General features: G+C 37.6%; 1 protein-coding gene across 1 annotated transcript in view; it reads right to left on the reverse strand.

Moving 5' to 3' along the window:
• The window catches only part of fig4a (FIG4 phosphoinositide 5-phosphatase a), a 47,229-nt gene that overhangs the window by 24,442 nt on the left and 2,663 nt on the right, over positions 1-20,124 (reverse strand). The window contains exons 3-15 of the mRNA XM_083934602.1: positions 19,991-20,089; positions 19,037-19,160; positions 15,247-15,403; positions 14,181-14,231; positions 13,508-13,671; positions 12,827-12,955; positions 11,204-11,304; positions 10,522-10,684; positions 7,088-7,185; positions 2,893-3,026; positions 2,118-2,234; positions 637-682; positions 1-148 (exon numbers count right to left, since the gene is read on the reverse strand). The exon at positions 1-148 is cut by the window's left edge and continues 1 nt beyond it. Coding sequence (XP_083790728.1) covers positions 1-148; positions 637-682; positions 2,118-2,234; positions 2,893-3,026; positions 7,088-7,185; positions 10,522-10,684; positions 11,204-11,304; positions 12,827-12,955; positions 13,508-13,671; positions 14,181-14,231; positions 15,247-15,403; positions 19,037-19,160; positions 19,991-20,089 — 1,531 coding nt within the window. The remainder of the gene's footprint in view (positions 149-636; positions 683-2,117; positions 2,235-2,892; positions 3,027-7,087; positions 7,186-10,521; positions 10,685-11,203; positions 11,305-12,826; positions 12,956-13,507; positions 13,672-14,180; positions 14,232-15,246; positions 15,404-19,036; positions 19,161-19,990; positions 20,090-20,124) is intronic.

A 20,124-nucleotide genomic window follows, 5' to 3' on the forward strand; every position in this document is an offset into this window, starting at 1 on the left:
TCACACAGTCTGTATCAAACTGGAGTTTGGGCTTGTCAATCATCCCCAGTGCATAAAGCTGATAGGCCAGCGCACACTTCCCCACCATGAACTGGGCTGTGTTGGTTCGATCCAGACAGTCCACACAGTTAGTCCGCAACACACCAGTCTACAAGAACAAAAACTCATGAAAAGTATTGACGGCAATTTAGTAATCTACATGATGTTTATGTACGTAGTCAGACACAAATGTCATGAAAAGGTAATTAGTGGAACTACAGCATCAGCTGCAAACTTACCTCCATGTTTTTATCCTTCTGTAAGTGTTACCCATTAAATTGCAGTAAACAGATTAGATAATTCCAAGAAGATCTCTGTATGCAAGCTTAAGTTTTCTAAGAAAAACTCATTATGCAGCTAAATGCAGTGGCCTCGTTTTGGCGCTATAGCAACACATGTTGAGCACCTCTTAAATAAACAATATGACAAAGATGATGACTCTCATTGCCATGAATTTTTTGTGGCTTTGTTAGCTTATATAGCTCAATAGATAAATAGTCAACATTTGTTTACATTTCTATGTATAACAGCTGCAAATGAGTCACAAATGTCCTTCGACATCAAAGTTACAGCAAACCTGTTCGCTATGTGACATACCTGCACCCTTCCACTGGCTGTGATGTGACCACCTAAATCTCCCCACCTGAAAAAAAATTACATTACATTACTTTAAGAATACAACAGTGGAAAGACACAACAGCAAGTGCACATGTTAATTTTTCTGCAGGTACATTAACTGATCTATTCCTGGAGGTGTGACTACTGTTCTAATCAACATTTCAAGGCTGAATATAATGGACTACAAACAAACATACAGTGCAAACTGAACTTGAACTACAAATATATTTTATTGTTACTCTTGGCAAAAAAAGAAAAGAGAATAGGTGAGTACCCCAGAATGGTGAGCTAATCCTTTAATCATTTTAAAATAAAGCATGAGGAATTTTAGATTTTAGATTTGTAAGTCCAGGAATAGAATAGAATAGAAATACGTTATTGATCCCAATACTTTATTTATCCCAAGCTGGGAAATTGACTCTTGGGAAATTGCAAGAGTCAGATACAGAACATGGTCATTATCTGGCTTTGGGTTCTGTCATTATTAGTTATTTTCCCCTAATTCAACACACTCTCATTCATCACTGTCTTTATAAAGCGCTCAACAAAAAACTGCAACACGAAAAGTGAGAAAAACAGCCTGTAAGCAAAAACGGCCTTTAATCTGTTTAGAGAGGGAGCTCTAAAGACAAATACAATAACTGATGAGGACGTTTAAAGCAAAGTGCATCTCATTGTGACCTGATTGAGACTGATGAATGATTATAGTTTAAATATAACAGCATGTACTGTAATGTATGTGTCTCACAAATGCCTGAGTGCAGAGATGGAAAAGAAAGACAAGAACAGTAAGAGGTGCCATAATTAAGTGCATCTACATAAAAGCTTATGATGTATACAGTATACCGTATATTCTGTATCTTAAATAGTGTGAAGAGAGAGTGTGTATAATAAAGAATGTGAGATGGTGTTACTGCAACATTCAGAGCATGCTGTGGTCATTGGGTTATATAACAGAATGGTAATGTTGGTTGAAAGTGATTAAGACATGCAAGCAATGGAAGAGCCATGCGTAAAGTACATGGACGGCAATCTACTTGGCTTGTTAGCAGAAAACTCTCTGTCATCAGGAATAATTTCCGTTAAGAATTCATATGTGGAGTTTCAAAATTAAGCAGTGTTGATAAATGAATGATTTCTGAATATGTATAAATAGAAAAAAAATACACGCAGGAAAGATGGTGGCATGCTCAGCCACGTGTTTAATTCCTCTCAGACTTTTCCTCATATCATTGCTACCTTATTTACGACCCAACGTAACCTCATTATGTGGTCAGTTATCTTACTAAAAACAAGTCGAGTACCCAAAGATGATCATGAGAAGTTTCTGAATGTTTCATTTTTGTGTGTGCCTGAGTGAGTGCGTGCGTGCATGCGCGCGTGCGTGCGTGCGTGCGTGCGTGCGTGCGTGCGTGCGTCTCCTGTTTTTAAGGGAAACAAGGGCACAAGAAGAGGCTCACCTGTCATCTGGTCTGATGGTATGACAGTAGAAGTCGGAGCGGTTAATGAAGAAACCGGTTCGCTTAACCACGTTCTCTGCTATCATACTCAGACGGTCCAGAACGTTGCACAACTTACTAGAAAAAAGGAAAAAATGGGAAGATCAATTTTTTTTTTTGGTTTCTGTAGCTGACTTTTTTTCAATTCAACTAAATCAAACTCTGATCAACTCTGGCCAATAATAATAATATGGCTGTTGAGAAAAGAAAAGTACATTTTGCGCATCTCTGAATTCCCAGAATGACATAACTTTACTCTTTGATCAGCTGCAGGTAAACCTGGCATTTAAAGGGAATGGGAGGTCACATTCTAATCGGTTTAATTCATGGTATGTACAAAACACATCAATGTTTAATTAAGAGACTTAATACAACACCTTTGCCACTTACGGCCTACTTTGTGGAATATGCGTCATCTAACTCGCCAAAAGTGGAGTTGGACACAACCTAAATGCCCTTGCACAACGCAATTTAGATCATGGGCCATAGAATGCCTAAAAAAGGGCTCCATAAGTCAACATTTTATACTGGATCGACCTCTAAATATACATATAGCTAAAAGACAGTATCTGTTGTACTGTAAAGTTTGCACCATGTCTAGTTCAGTCAAAAAAGTCCTGTTTCCTCTACATTTAATTTACTACCACTTCAGACCTGATACAGATTTTTTTTATTTCTTTCCAAGTGAGCTTGAAATTTTGAAGCACAATTTGGCACATTCTCATTCAGTCTCCACCTCTTGGTGTAACGGGCCATGTCCCAGGCGATGTAGTCGATGCAGTTGTCTGGAGGGAGGAACTGATTTAGGTTGATCACAGCTGGATACAGCTCTTCACTCAGAATCTTCTCATGTTTCCTTTTTTCACGTTTCTGTAGCACAACAGAGAGACACACAGTATGTGTAACACATGTATGACTTATTCTATCACCAAAGAGCTAAGAAAATCGGTTCCATGTGGACACCAGCAGATCCATTCAGGTCTTCTCCACAGTAACCTCAGAGAAAAATAGAATTGTGAGAAACAACGTACAGGATCCATGCAGAGTTGGATATATATGTAGTGTAAAGCACAGAGCTGAGAATAGCCACTGAAGACGGATGGGGAAGATTATGATAAGAAGTGCAGCTGTGTGGAAAATTTGTGCAAATTGAATCTTATGATGCAAAGAGAGGGATTAAGGGTGAAACCGCTGTTGCATTTGGAATCTTATAGAATTAATATTGATGTATGGTTAAGGTGACAGTTATTCTTAATATTTTTCAATTTTCTTTCAGGACGAAAATGTGTGGTTTACATCAGGACATAGTAGATAGAGAGTGGATGGGAATATTAAACAGATCTGAAAATCTTGACTACTGTTGTTTTTGTTTCTGAGATCAAGATATTTAATCAACTGATTATAGGGAAAAAAATAATGAACAAATAGTTTTGTTGATAAAAATGCATGCACACATTCTCAGTCTGCCTCTGTGACCTGTAGTTAAACAGTCAATTAAATTAATTCTCCATTGAGTTATTTCCCTGTACACTGTGCCTTTTTGACTGATCACCTGGGAAGCTAATGGTCTTAGAAGCATCATTTAGCGGCACAAATCTTTATCCACATGGAAAAGCAGCTCAGCAACCAGTTAAACTATTAATGCATTTCCTCAACCATTCAGCAGAGCGCATACAGTCACACACACAAACGCACACACCCTCACATTTTCTAGAGACAGATGAAAGACTAGAAATACACTACTTATGCATATATATTCTTCAAAGCACGTGTTGTTCACAGTTATAATCATAGTTATTGATATGCAAAGGTGCCGTCACTCATGAATGACAACATGAATACAAACGTGTGTTGGGCTGTTCATGCACACAGTAATGTACACTGGGATGTGCACAGTAATTATTTGAATGCATAATAAAATGCTGTGTTTAATGGCTCACTTTTATCTTGTCTCATCTTTATTCCTGTTCCTGTTGTGTCTGCTAGTTTTATCTGGGTTGGATGGTTGCTGTTATTTTGGACAGAATTCTCTCAGAAAAAAAAGATTAGTTTTGCTTAAACTAAAATGCATAAATTGTAGATATTTCTTTTTGAAAGCAATCTACATGGGGAGAGTAAAAGTTACCTTCAGCAGTAATTAAATTAAGTTGGCTGGGAGGATTCACATGCTTGGCCACGTGCTCTCCTCCTCTCTTTCTCTATTAACATACAAACATGCACCGACCAATTGCAAAACCACGCAGCCATGCCACAGTTGATAGCGCCACGCCAACCCGAGTCACCATCGCGGAGAGATGGACTGTCATGATTTCATGGTTAATTGCCAATTCCTTCCTCTTTCTGTCTCTCTGGGATAGGGGAGAGGGCGTAGTGTATACGCACTGCATCCCCTCCCTTACTCCCCACAGTTGGCACTTATCACATGGCCACGGCTTGTGTGGATCTCTGAGGTCTGTGATTGGTCCTTCGTCTCACGGCTCCCCTTGTGGGTGACAACGTGAGCTTGAATCCCAAGAGTGTATGGCTGTATACCAAAGTGTGTCCGTGTGTGTGTGGGGGAAAAGGCTCTGCAAAAATTACTAAGAGGGCGCTGGCTCAAATGAGAAAATGTCTAACAGTGTTGAACACTGGGATGAAGATACAGCATGAAGTAACCCTTTGGAATGTTTGTTTATTTTAGTGTGTTTTTTTTAACATAGAAAGACTAGAAGCATTTTATTGGCTTCATTCTTTTTAAAGCTTCATCAATTCCTAAACTATTTAATTAATTGCCAACTATTTTGACGACAGTATATTCACATTAAAGAAGGGAAGTTTTACTGAGAGAAATTCTCTCTTATTCAGGATTGCCTTGATCACATTCACACATTCACACCTGGAAGGCTGCACAGTACAACCACAGTCTGACATGTTGATCACTGAGCAGTTCCACTGGAGGTCGGGCGTTAAGGACCTTGCTAGAGGGCACCTCAGTGGTGGCAGTGAGGAGGGCCAAGTGCTACTTTTTCACCAAATGCATCCTGCCAGTCTGGGGATTGAACCATCAACCTTAAACAAGCTCACTTCTCTAACTTTTAGGCCACCACTGCCCATTTGTTTTTTTCTGGTTTCTTTACTGTTTTCTTTCGGACCATAAACTAAATATCTTTGAGACAAAACAAGACATTAAAGGACTTCATGTTGATCCACATTTTTTCACAATTTTCTGACATTTTATTTAAACAACTAATCTATTAATGAAGAAAATAATTACCAGATTAATTAGCAATCAATTGAGTAGTATGATTTAATGTACTATAAAAGATTTTCATAATTAAAGGGCAGTTGATTGATGGATAATGTTGACTGTACACTGTACAGCATAATAACGTAAAGGGACAAGGTGGAGGAAGCCACGAGCGTCTCTGCGTGTGTGCAGTGATGTCTTCCCTTTCATCATTGCTCTGTGTATTTTCAGAGCACAGCAGAGGAAGATCAATTGTTAGACGTTGCCATTTCGACTGCTAGCAATCACCAATGGCCAGGAAATCTGTCATTATAATCAAAGCCTCAGCAGCCCCCCTCTAATTAACTACCTGTCGAGTGATTCCACAGGCTGGGCATATTTCTTTATTTAAAGAAAAAACACATGCATACATATAAAGGTGTCAGGTTCCAATTATTATTCATGCATTCTATAGTGAGAGTCCATAGTCCAATCATGTTTATTATAGCAGTACAGTTTACCTTTTGTGAGTATTATCCTCTTATATATATATATATTATTTTTTTTAATTTTTTATTTATTTTTTTTTTTTTTAATTTTGGATTTTCAAATAGAATACAAACTCCACAGTCACACAATGGTGATACAAACATGCTTAGTGTGTGTATAGGATACACAACGACAAAACAAACAATAACAACGGAAAGAGATTCAACCAGAATAACTAGAGTGCAATGTTATTTTATGACACTAGATACCAATTAGCCAATCAAATGAGATGGGAGATTCTCCATGTAATTGATAAAGGGTTGCCATACTTAGATACTTACATAGATTTTTTTTATCTTATTCCACAACAAGTATGTTATCAACTGGCTCCTTTTTCATTGCAATTCACTTTTTAGCAATGGCCAGTAGGGTTTCTGTAAGTTTAATGGAGTGACTATATACAAGATTCGACTTTGATAGGTTTCCCAAAAGGCACACCCCAGGGTCTAATGGGAAAGCAACTCCATGTATTGTGGATAGAGCATCACAGATCCCCTGCCAAAAACTTTGCAGTTTGTAGGTATTATCCTCTTTACAGAGAGAAAAGTTAGTGTGACAATATGTTGTGTAGTTCTTGAATTTTCTAATAATTTTCTTCTCATCTTGTCATCATTTCTTTTTGTGATGCATTGATATTGAAATTTAAATTAAATAGAATATAGATGGGGTTACAAATTCAGTGAGACAGACAAAAATGAGGCCTAAGTGGCAGAAGTAAGTTAAATCCAAAGTATATATATTTTTTTAGATTATCTTTGAGGCAATTTTCAGGCCTTTGATTAGATAGAACATACAGGAAATAGGGTGGGGGGCTGGGCATGCAGCAAAGGGCCGTAGTTAAGTAATAAGAGACCTGTTGAGTGCAAGTGAGACAGCATCGGAACCAGTGTAGCTCCGTGTACAGTATGTGATTCCCTAATGCACTGTAAATCTCAGTATAAGAGTGAAAAAGTTTTTTGTAACTTTTTTTCAGCACCTCTGTCAGCTGGATGCCTGTGCTTTTTCTGTTTCTACTTTATAATATTGAATAACTGCATTTTTGTTGAACTGCAGTCATACTACACGTATCATTTGCCACAATCGAAAGGGTGTGTGTGTGTGTGTGTGTGTGTGTGTGTACGTGTGTGTGCGCGTGTGTGTCTGTGTGTCTGTCTGTATGTGCGTGCATGCATTTTACCTTGACCAGGTTGAGGATGATAATAGGAGAGCCAAATCGCTGCAGCATCTGGTCAAAATGGAGGGCAGCTACATGGGCATATGGGTCAGCTTGGTCCACTGAAAAAGAAGTCCAGGTTATCACGTTATAAATTGCTTAAAAATGATAGTTTCTAAGGTCATCCTATTGCATCTGGTGTTGAATGAGAGATGAGAAGTTTAAATTAGCATATAACCTCTTACATTCTTGTACCTTGGGAAGGGGATGTTGATAGAGATGATGATGAAGACAGACCCAAACCAGGTCATCTCCTTCACAACCAATATATCTGCCCACTTCAGGGCAACCATAAAGACATTTATATATATATATACACATATATACGTATATAGCTGCCCTTGCATTTAACCTGCAACACACACACGCACGCGCACACGCACGCACACACACACACGCAGTCACTCACGCACGCACGCACGAGGGAATGGGCAATGCATGATGTTATAAGGACTCCGCATACACAGACACATCTCTGACCTAGAAACATCTTCCAGGTGTCAGTCTAAATAGCCAGGATCACAATCACCTGGCTGCACATGCTTATTAATTGTTGAGGCTTCATTTGCTTTTCACAATAAGTTACTTTTCAATGTATGTTTTTTCTTTATTATTTTTTACTTTTTTTTAGATTAAGAGTTTTGTTGTACCTTTTTCGAACATTGAACTCAGCAAACGGACCACACACAACTAGCTTACATACAGCAGGGGAAATGGAGGCCACACAAAGCAGGTCAATAAGTAAGTCACTAGAGAAGCAGGTAGGTCGTCGTATCTTCCAGTTTAGAATAATTATTTTTTTGGTGGATAAGCCACCCAATGTCCAAAGCCGATTAACAGTGAAACTAACAATGTTGTTTAGCATTAGTCCCAATAAGCATGCTGTGGGACAGAATGAAAATTTAATCTTAAAGAGCTCTGACATAAGAGATATTACTTCTGACCACAGGGTTTTAAAAGCAGGACAGCCAAAAAGTAGGTGAAGTAGTGAACCTTTTTTTCCCACAATTGTGCCAGCGTAAATCTGGGTGTTTGTTGTCAATTTTGGATAATCTTAAAAGGGGTTATATATGCCCAATTTAAGATGTTGTATTGTATAATTCTAAATCTCACAAATTTGGAAGAGCTCGACCTCCAGATTGTTGTCCATTGAGCAACAGTCAAGGAGATATAGAGGTCATTCTCCTAAATCAGCTGGACAGAAGAGCATTAAGGGCAGCTCTGAACATCAGGCTGTAAGTTACTGACCCACTGTACCTCTTAACAAGTTTCCTTTCTTAAAAGTTGATCCCTTTCAGAGCATGATGTGATCGCCAAAGATCTGTCCAACTGTAAGGACTGGATTACGCAATATGGGACAGGATGGAAGAGAAAGACCCTCTATGCCAAATCTCCTGTGCTGTTGCTTTACAATAGAGCATGAAACATGTATAACACTGTGTTGTCCATTAGGGTTAAATTGCATAATTTACTGTAAATAGGACCATTCTTTCATTGATAAAGGTAGTAAAAAAAATGTCTTTGGGGAAAAGTGTGAAACTTGCACTCGTAACTGTAGCTCACAAACTACTGGCAGACAGGGTTTTGTGGCAGTACTGTGATGTGAAGTTAGGACCACATCAGCATCTGGCCGAATGATTTTTTCTGGTAAGTTTTAAAAGGAATGCTAATAATAGAAATGTTGGTAAACAGGCCTTTTACTTTTCTTGCTGAGATTTATGCGAGAATGTGGATACCAGTCTCATGAAAAATTAATTAAAAGAGAACATGAACCAAATATACCAATACCAAGGGCAAACTGTGTCAACCTACATGTACATACACGGTGAAATACGACCTGACGATGCAAGGTTTGGGGCAACATTTGAGAAATGTCAGATAAGGACTGTCTTTAAGGATCAAAGCAGGAGCAGGATGAGGAGATAAGTTCATACACAGAGGGATCTCAGGGACACGCTCGGTGTCTCCGTCAAGCAAATGCCATCTGAGGATGAATTAAAGGGCAAACTAGGGGGTGGTGCGAGGGTGGAGGGATTATGATTTAATACAGGCATTATACAAATGCAAGAATCAATATCTTCACACCAGAAACATGCACAGCGGCCTCCAATGTCACCGGTCTCAGGGACCTGATCACCTCCCTCTGGCCCTGGTTTTGTGTTTTTATTCTGCTCAAAATGAGAGAATGGATACAAAGATGAGCACCGAGGGAGGGCGTCCTTCTGTCACCTTTTTTTCCTTCTCATTTTTTTTTTTTATCTTTGTCCCAGTGGTTGAGAAGAATGGCATGGTATAAAGCCAATCCCCTATTTTAATGCAGTTTCTCCAACAGATAAACTGTCCCTACAAGGTTATTTCCGGTCATGGGCAGCTGCTAAATAGAATACATTCAGCATTATAAACATAAAAAGTTAGATACCTACTGTGGTACTGTATGGCTGACCACTCAAAGAGGATATACCTGTATCTTTCATTTGTTATCTGTTATGTATCAGGACAAAGTGGATATACTGTAACAAAGAAGATCAACAAAGACTGGGTAGCTTTGCCTGCCTGTAGAGGTCTGAATCTGCCAAATATATATATATATATATATATATATATATATATAAATGACATGACAACTTAATCAATATTCCATTAAATAAACCAAAAATAATACTAGGCATGTATTTATTGATAAAAAATTGACATTAATAGATAATTCTGTTTTAATCGACTTCTTTGTTTATTTAGCTCCGTATTAATTCCTATATTTATTTATTTTCCTATTTAACTTTCCATTGCATTTATTTATACATTTATTTTTAGTTATTTTTACATTTGTTTAATTATATTATTTTCATTTATTTTAATACATTTTATAAATATATGCAAAAATAAATTAAAAAAATATAAAAACAAATATATATAATAAATAAATTAAATGGAAAGTAAATCTCTAAAGGAATTAAATAAAACAGAAATATCCATTTATGTCACATTTAATCAATAAATGAATGCCTTGTATTATTTTTGGTCTATTCAATGGAATATTTAATAATTTATCATGTAATTTATTTATTTATGTTTTTATTTTTATTTTGGGAGGTTCAGTCCTCCACAGACATGCAAAGCTACCCAGCTTTGATGGAAGATCTTTGTAATATCATACAAAACAAGTTGTCTGACGTCACGGTAAAGGGGTGAAAATACTAAAATAAAGTTTACTAAGAGTCAAACAGATATTCATATACTGTAAGTGGTCCTTTTACAGTTGGCTAAAATATGTTTTGTGTCAATGATGCCATTTTTCCTAAGCTAATATACAATATAACACATGATTCTGATACTAGAAAACAAATAAGCTGTGAATGTACAAAGTGAGAAAGACATTTGGAGTTTAGCAGGAGTCTTACATCGTATTGGGGGTTTTGGCATCATGGTGGAAATGTCCTGGGACCAGTAGAGCGGGACTGAACCTCGCACCTGGACATATGAGGAGTAACTTCCTGCTGTGAAAGACATAACTGAGGCATCATGGACAATCTGCTCTGTCTCAACCTCATTAGCCACATCCCCCTGGAAACAATAGAAAAAAACAAAGGTTAAGAAAACCATCCCACCAAAAGGTTAGTAGCGCATCTCAAGTTTTTTTTTCTTTGAATCATATAACAGGATCTTCGTTGGCGGATGGAGCTTGCCAAATTGTCACAGAATACTAGATGTCACCATTTTTCTAGGCAGTTCATGGAATTTTTGTTCATGTTAAAACTGTCTGTTGTTATAAAGGCCAATCACACAGTATGCTATGATGAAACATGATCACCTTTTGGGATAAAACCTACGTTACATGGCATTGACATAAATAGCAAGAAACTGTGAAAATTGTGTCCAAAATCTCAGGATGGCAGGAAATCCATGTTTGTTCCTAAAGTTCCTCCCACCACACACCCACACAAACACTCATGCATACTCAAGGAAGAGGCAGTGGGTCAAATTAACCCCCTGTGATCATCCTGAGTCATCTCAATCATCCCAGTTGCCCTCAGCCCCGCCTCCGCTCTCTATTCTTCCCTGTTGCCCCGGTAACCACTGTACCTCACAGTTGGCTCCTCTTTTGAGGAAGCGGGTCCCAGCAAATTTGCTGGAGCGTCTGGCAATGAGGGTGATGTGAACCGGTCGGCCGTAAATCAGAAGCTCTGTAGTTGGTGGGTAAAGGAGGAATAATATTCATAATATTGATACCATCGTTATTATTCTTAACCAACTAGAAAGTACATGAAAGTTTAAAAAAAAAAGAACATTTTTGATCTAAAACAAAGAGCACACTCATGTAGACGTTGTTCTGAGTCACTTAGGTACAGTATGTTGATATCAAGGTATCAAGCAAACCACTAAATTATCACTTTCTATTTGGGAGACCCTTTTTAGTGAACTTTACGAAAACTATTTAAAATAACATACTACTACTACTATTAAAAACTACAGCATCAGTTCAAAACAACTCCATATCACACATAAATTAAGAAGTTAATGTTTCCTACAAAAGCTCTTAATCCATTTCTTCACGTTTGCTTAAGATTAAATGAGGCCCAATGTCTCCCATTCCCCCTCTTTTCAAATGTTTCTTTTCTCCCCAGGGTGCTTCAGTGTCTCCTCATCTGGTCCAAATGTCTGCATTTATTCTCTACGCTCAGTCTCCTCTTATTGCACCCATCTGTCCTCTCATACTCTCAGAAAAACAGCAGTGAAGGCCAAACAGTTTCCAGGAATTACCTAAACTCAAAGCGCCCACACAATGTCAGTGTGGCAGCACACTGCTTGATAAAAGTGGCAACAGTGTTGATAGCAGCTCTGACAGTAAAGTGCACCTTAGCTTATCTGCCTACTGCAACACAAAAAACTGATAAAAAAAATAATTAAATACATTCATTAAAAATAAATTACTGATGAAAGACATAACTCACGTTGACTGAAAGGCAAAAACATTTAACATATTTTCTGCTGCTTAATGGGATTTATTAAAACGAGACTTGATGGCATGATTGAAATCAGAAGCCTTATCCTTAGGCAGACTTTTACTGCAATAAATCAAACTGTTTACTCAGTGTTAGTCAAGCCCAAAGTCCCTCTGCAGCAGTAGCCCATGCATCAATACTACAAAAGCATCTCACAAAACCCAGATGAAATGATTCATGTGGAGCCTAATACTGATCACTGCTATGCGGCTTGTGTCAAGCTAAAGCGTAAAAAGCAAAAGCTAAACAAAGACTAAACGGAAATGTGTGTATGTACAAACATGGGATCTTCAATCCAAACACCAGAACCATGTGACTTATCTTACTTACTTATGAGTGTGTGACTTTCACTGCAGATAACAGATGGAGTGATTATGCATGTGCCAGTGTTTACATTCCTGAGAACCATTGCCATAATACACTTTATTAGCCCTAAGAATAAACACAAATTGCTTCTGTAGTTTCATGGTGAATCACACACACCCTCGCTCGCATCGTAATCCACGTGCTTTAATGGAGCTCGAGCGCAGTTCAACAAGTGATGCTGAGGCTGAGAGATGTAGGGGAGTGATTGGACAAAGAACATCATTGAGAGAGATACATTTTTTCTAAAAATCTTCATTTGTACTAATGTGTGACAAGGTACAATACAGTTAGTATAGGACCTCAGCCAAAAACTGACTTGACAGTGCTCAAAGGATACTGGATTGGCCACAAAAGCCGTGGATTATATACATGAGCCAGTCATGATGCACGATGTCCTTGACTCGTTCAAGCAGCTTCCCATTCCACACGTACTTGTAGTAAGGCTCGTTCTGGATGCCATGAACCACTGTGGCATAAGAGTAGGAACACAAAAAACCTCAGGATCATTTCACTGAAATGGGGTCAGACCAAATCAACGGTTAGAAAGCAACAAACGGAAGAAAAAAAAGATGTGGCGATGGAACAGGGGCAAAATTAGAAACATCTGTATTTAATTGCTGTAACTTATGTTATTGTATTACAATGCATGTGTCATAAATGATAAAAACACATACGCCAAGGAACATCAGGTTGTCTTTCAATTGTTTGTGAATGGAGTTCAAGGGAAAAACAGGCAAACCTGCAGTAGAACACATAATTGACGCCTGACTGATCGTGGAAATTTATCAGTACCGTTCTACATTTTATGGGCATTAATGGCAACAGAAAAGTGGCTTTTATTAACTTTATTTGTTATGTGAAGAGGCTCTATTTAATCATCAGCGTACCCCGAATTTGTTTGCACTGGAAAACCCAAATGGACACTGCATTTGGAGAGAGGCTTATCAATCAAGGCTTTATGACGTCTCCTCCAGCCAATAGAGAAAACAAAAATAATATAAGGGCGATTTCCACTTACCTTGCGTAGGCAGACCCTCATCTTCAAATATGTCGAAGGTGTCCTGCTTGCTCTGTGTGTGTACCTCCTCCTCAGTGGAGGAAGCTGGTGACGACCACAGCTCATAAGGCCTCTGCAGCAAAGTCAGGTTGTACTGCAGCGAATGGCTCAGATCATAGCTATAGCTGCAGGGTACAACAGGAGTATCATTTAAACTACAGTCCCATAACAAATGGGTGTTATTAACTATTTCACGACACAGAGTACAACTATAAACATTTTATGGCACAAAAAGACTGAGTTGTGTACACGTTTAATAGGACACATGCAAAATGAAATCTTAAAGCTATATTCTCTATTTTATACAGTCTTTATCATCTCTCAATTAACTGTTTAACAGTGTGAAAGCAGTTTATTAATCCGGATCGAAATAAGCATCAAAGTGCATCTAGAAACAAGACTGAAAGCATGGGTGCTTATGCCAGATTTTAAAAAGTAAAAAATGGAAAAAATATCCCATGTCACAATGTTAAGAAATCATCAGCATCAAACTCCTAAATCTTAGCAGTAAATAGCTTTTTTATGGTATGCTGTTAAACAAACAAACAGGCCATGTATCCTTTCTAGATATTTCTTTTACACATATTAGTGATTTAGTGATAAAGGACAGTGTTTCTGTGAGAATCTGTCTTACCTGAAGTAGAAATTGCTGGACAGGTCTACGTTCTGAAAAATCCTCACGTATCTAGGAGAGCAAAAGCTCAGTGAGTCAAACACACATCTGAACCAAGTATCAGTAAAATCATTCATCTATTTAAGGAACTTATTAATAAGTTCGCATTCATACAGTAATATAAGTCTATGTTTCAACATGATTCTGTACATCTGGGATGATTGAGATAATGTGGAAATTGCACTGAATCACAAACAACTTCTCCCGTTGAGCACACGAATGCGTGTGTCTTTATTTTTACAGCCAAAACTCAAAAACAAAAACAATCCAAGCTGTGTAACCCAAAATAACATGGTCCCTACGTCATCACGCACACATACTATTTAAAGGGACCACGATCCTGGGGCAGTCATACTTCCATGCATAACTGCATGAAATAACAGTGTGTAAAACCACACTTGAGAATAAGGATGAATTATGAAAGTCACATTCACTACGATAAAACATTAATTACAGAACGCGGTGATGTTACCAGACGAATACATTTCTCTCTCTCGCTCTCCGCATGTTTTACGTTTTTCTGTTACTGCCTTTACATTAATCTAATGGCATTCAAATTCAGACTTGTGCTGTGTTGAAAGTGTTACAGAAACGTTAATTCGTCTGACATTGTAAGATTTCCGTCGTGAACTTGATGGTAAAGTGTTGCTTATTCAAATATGAGACCGATATGTTAAAGATCCATCAAATTAACGTAAAGGGGTGGTATGAAAGTGGCAACATCTTTGATATCACCTGTCCTTGTCCATGCAAGTACAAATGCGAGCGTTATCACACACAATTGCAAGCACATAAAAGCCTTAAAATGACTGTATGCTGCATGTAGAAACACTGCGTTTTTACACACAACTTTTGCAGACTGATTCCCAAAAGTTCTTACATTGTGTTGAATTTCTCAATCATATCTTTTAATTGCAACAATCTTTAAAAGAATACATGATCATCCCTTAACTATAGTGTGTCCAGTAAGTGTTTATGAATTACTGATGAATGTGTATTAAAAAAAACACACTGAAGAAGACAGTACCTTGCTTCATCAGGGTGCGTGACCCTGACCGAGTCATTGGGGATGTAGATCATGCTGGTGTCTTCAATTTTGTAGATGGAGTGGCCACCGATGTCAGCCATCTTTCTGCGCTTAGTGATCAACACAATGTAGTACCCCTCAAGGAAACGTACAAACCCTGCGAAGAAAAGAAAACAATTTCCAAATTGAAAATATTTCACAACTAGAAAAACTCTCAGAAGATGCACAACTTCCCCAAGGTCCTGCCCTCTTTCACAATGTCAACAAAAGTGGAAAATTATGTGTGTATCTGCCGTGTTATTCCAATCCATTAAAATTGGGGGCACTAGTTTTCCGTAATCCTTTTGACAAACAAACAAAAAATCTAACCGAAACGAAAACATAACCTCAGTGACGGAGGTACTAATAAACTAATCACATGTTTCTTTTCAGGAGCTTTCCACCTTAACCATGACATAATCTGAGCTATTGGAGTTTGGAAAAAGCCTCTGAGCAATCTGATTTGTAGGTCAATATGGCTGCTGCAAATCAGCTACAGCTTTGACAATACAAACAAATGAACACCTCCATTTGTGGAGGTGGATCCTGAGTGTTTGTGTGTCATACTTAATTTTAAAGTATAATTTATACGCTCTTATCCATTTAGTCTTACATAATTCAATTCTGACAGAATTCAGAAATGATCATGCAACATAATCAATGGTTTGCATTCAGCTTTGATGTAATAGTTTCTCATCGGTGACATTCAATACATAATTGATGGTTGTGGATAATGTTTTAATGGCTTTCCCATCAAGGCTAGCATTATGTAGTTTAAGTGTGCATGCAAAACACACACCTTTATTATATTATTGCTAAAGTTAATATGTTGACGATGCAATTTACAGCTGAATAAGAAGTCCTTGTACATACATACACAAGGTTCATATTGTGTTTCCACACAAAAAGAGAATGTTACAAATGTAGGTGCATAGGGTATGATCTAAATCCATACATAAAAAATTACATAAAGGAATGAATAAACTAAATCCCATAGCTCAATATTAATACACTAAATCAAATGTTTTCGTTTTCATCATTTGATAAACGCGCTTTTTTAAATTATTAAAATAATATACAATGTAGTTTATGCATTTTGTGCTCCACTGCAACAAGTGGTGGTAAATAGAAGCTTTATTTAAAGTAGCACTCATGTCATGTAAACTGGATATCTCTACTCCTGCTTGTATACAAGATTTTTTTTTAGAACAGAAATCTGTGAAGATCCCCTTTAAATGTGTGTTGTAGTTCATTGAATGATAGACCTTGGCTTGCATAAGACACTTAGTTTTGTGTGGTTTTCAGGCTTTCATGTATTATTAAAAGCCAAATAGATATATTTGGCTTGTTTAATAGGCAAATCTATCGAAAATTGTGGCATTAAGAAAAATACTATAAAATTGCATTATGGAAAGTATAGGATCCACTGTTTAAATATAAATTGAGCATCACATAATACAATAATTAGTCAGCTATAAGAAATTATTATCCTAGTTCCCACTCTTTTACTAAATATTACAGTATATACAGTGGGTAAATTATTGTAAAACATTATGAGCTATTGGTCTGTCTGTTAAAGGCCAATTATACACCCATTTACCAAAGAGCAGGTGTTCACCAAGTCTATAGTGAGCAATAAAAAGCAGCATGGAGGCTTTTCTGAAAAACACAAGGCTTTATAGCATTTTGTCATACACTTTTGTGACTTCATTGACACCTCCGCTAAATAACTCCAGAATGATTCTATCCAAATATTCACTATACTAAAGTGGCCATTGGGCATTTATCCAAAGGATTTACAGTAAGTATGAGCCTGTGTATCCAAATTTGCAGGCATGACGTACAGTGCAATGACAATCAACTAAGCTTGTGAGCTACAGCCTTGAAAGAGAGCATAGTTATTGTTATAGCCATACTGTTTCACTTGTTTTGCAGAATGACAGTTCCTCTGTTAGTTGATTATGTCTCTTCCTGACAGAGGGGTCGGACTGACAACACCGGCAGATGAACAAGAGTAAAAATATATTTATTGTTACTCATTATATACAGTAATAAAAGGGTGCCCGGCAAAGGGGCTCTCAGTATAAACTGAACCCAAAATGGCAGAAACACTCTTTTATTCCAAATGACACAGTGACTTTTTTGCAAATTGTGGCTTGTGAACAAAGATGGAATTAGGGCACAGTGGAAAAAAGAATTTAATTTATTAAAGAAGACGTCAAAGTCAGAATCTGTCAGTGTCACTGTGACCGACCTGATTATGAATTAAATTAGATGTGTTATTAATATTATGCCTGGAAAGGACCATGCCAATATTAGACAACAATTGCTAGCAATTTATTTATCAACACACACATCGGATAATTGCAAAGTAGAATGTAATGCTGTTGCAGTCATCATGTACTTTAGTAGCTGGCTGCTGTAGACTCTTAATCTATTTGTTTATGTCTTTATGTTAATCTGGTTTGGTCTTGCTGGTAGCTCTGTAACATAAAGGTTGGAAGTAAAAATGTAATGCCACTTTGCAGAAGCTCATCAAGTCTGTATCTTAATCAGTGTCATTTTGGGCAGAAATATGTGTTTGAAAGAAAGGGTTTGTTGAGGTCAGGGTTTGGTTTTGTTTGAGTCTGGCTCATTGAAGCTGTTTTGAATTGGATTCTTTTGTGTGCGATTTGATGTGTGACACGAAATGTAGGTCATGACTTGAGGACTGATCATGCCGTACATATGTGAAACACACAGCTCAGTCACGCAGATTACTGTCCATGCAGCCACTGTGGACTAAATACAGGCGGAGGACATACAAAGAGTGATGATCAGTTACACAAACTTCTCATGTAACAGACCTTGGCTTTATAAATATATATATATATATATGGAGCAGAACAAGTTGACCTTAAAAAACTGAGAGTGGCCTGCATTCGATGTCTTCGATTAACAAAAGGTAAGAAAAATGACATAATAAAAGCTTTTCATAAACCTCCCGCTTGTATAAATTGCATTTGGGTCTGTACGGCAATGTCTAAAGCACAGACACAAAGATCGAAGACACGAAGAGCTATTTTTCTTTCCAAAATGAATCAAGAATAATGTGTTACACTGCAATTCAATGGTTGCCATTCCCCATGTATTAGCAGTTTTAATAACATTTCTTGCCCTGTTAGTTTATATGTTTAGAAAAAAATACAGTGCCTAAAACATGTTAAACCCCCTTGGAATAAGATGGGGTTTAACACGGCTTTTTGACATTGACCAACAGAAGAAGACACTAATTTAGCCCAAACTAAAACAGATCTCTACTAAATAATATAAAATAGATACCATGAAAAATACTAAATAGTTTTAATAGGCACTGTGTACACTAGAAGAAAACTCTCCCAAACAATACTGTTACATATATTTACCTTGTTTTCTCTACAAAAGGGAAAGGGAACGCAATAAAAATGACGCTTCTGAATTCACCACTGATGGTCATTATTTGACATTTGAAAATTGAACATTTTAAGCTCCTCAAAGGAGGTAGTAGCAGTATATTGCAGTAAATCACAATGGACTGCCAGGTGTTCCTTTTACTTTATTTTCTCAATCTCCAGCACTTACAGTAATATGCAAAACCAGGTCAATGCGCTTTAGAGATGGGGTACACGTTGCCATTATTGTGCCTCACAAAGGTGGTTGTTATGTCAGTGAGGAAGAGGGGTGGAGGGACCGTACTCCAAACTGTAGATAGCAACATCTACGCTGTACTCACCCACAATGCCAAAGGCTGAGACAGCCCTGGACAGGCCCGAAGAACCCTTTTGCCCAATCTTGGTGCGGTTGCCCAGGTCCAGGCGGCCCAGCAACTCCCGAACCTCTTGCTGGCTATACACATGCTACAGACAAATACACAAAGTTGTCACAATACCAATGTTTTAAACTGAGATACAATACTAATATTGTAAAAAATCGTAACAGTTTTTTTTATTTTTTAATTGTAACGAATAAAGGCTAAAGACCACAATTTAAATTCTGCACTATAAGGTTCAAAATAAAACATTTTTTTTAAAGTGCATGTGCTTTAGCATGTGGGAATTTGTGCATGGGTTTTGTGGAATTGAATGCAATTCTTCTACTATTTCTACTTCTAATTATTTAGGTAATTCAGCTTGCTGTATAATCTTTATTCATCTCAGAAAAATACAGAGGTTATATGCAGGCAGCCTTTTATTGTATTATGTGTGCCAGCTTTTCATATGAGCTGAGGGAAAGTGAAATATGATGCTGTTTCCAGCTTTAAACCTGCTCACCTCCACTTCTACATCTCATTCTCAAGCATCTACTGTACCTTCTGTTTATAAAAAAAACTCTGCTATGCCAATCAAATGGAAAACTAATAGGGTTTCCCAAGGTCGGTATAATATCTGCAGGAATGAGAGCGTGGGGTGATGGATATTTAGTCATGGATGCTTTATAATAACAAACACATCATGACCATAATCACCAACAACATCAACAAAGAAATCAATTCCCTGCTCATATATCCTGATAATGTGTAGTGGAGAAGAATAGGAGGTGCAGGCAGCACTCATCAGCCACGCTGCCATCCATTACACACTTGGGACAGGCTGAGTGATTGCACAATGTTACCCCAAGCGTGCTGTACTGTATTACATAAGAATATACATTACCACTGTATTAACACTGGTGGAAACTAAACGCTTGCCTTATCGTCAATTATGACCAGGTCCTTGGGTTCTGTGCGGTCAATCTTCAGGACTCTATGTTTGGTCTGTGCCTGATTGGTCCCCACCAAAAAATACCTCTGGAAAGAAACATAATAGCATGAATACACTATAA

The sequence above is a fragment of the Echiichthys vipera genome (assembly GCF_963691815.1).
Source record: "Echiichthys vipera genome assembly, chromosome: 19".
NCBI classification, from domain to species: domain Eukaryota; kingdom Metazoa; phylum Chordata; class Actinopteri; order Perciformes; family Trachinidae; genus Echiichthys; species Echiichthys vipera.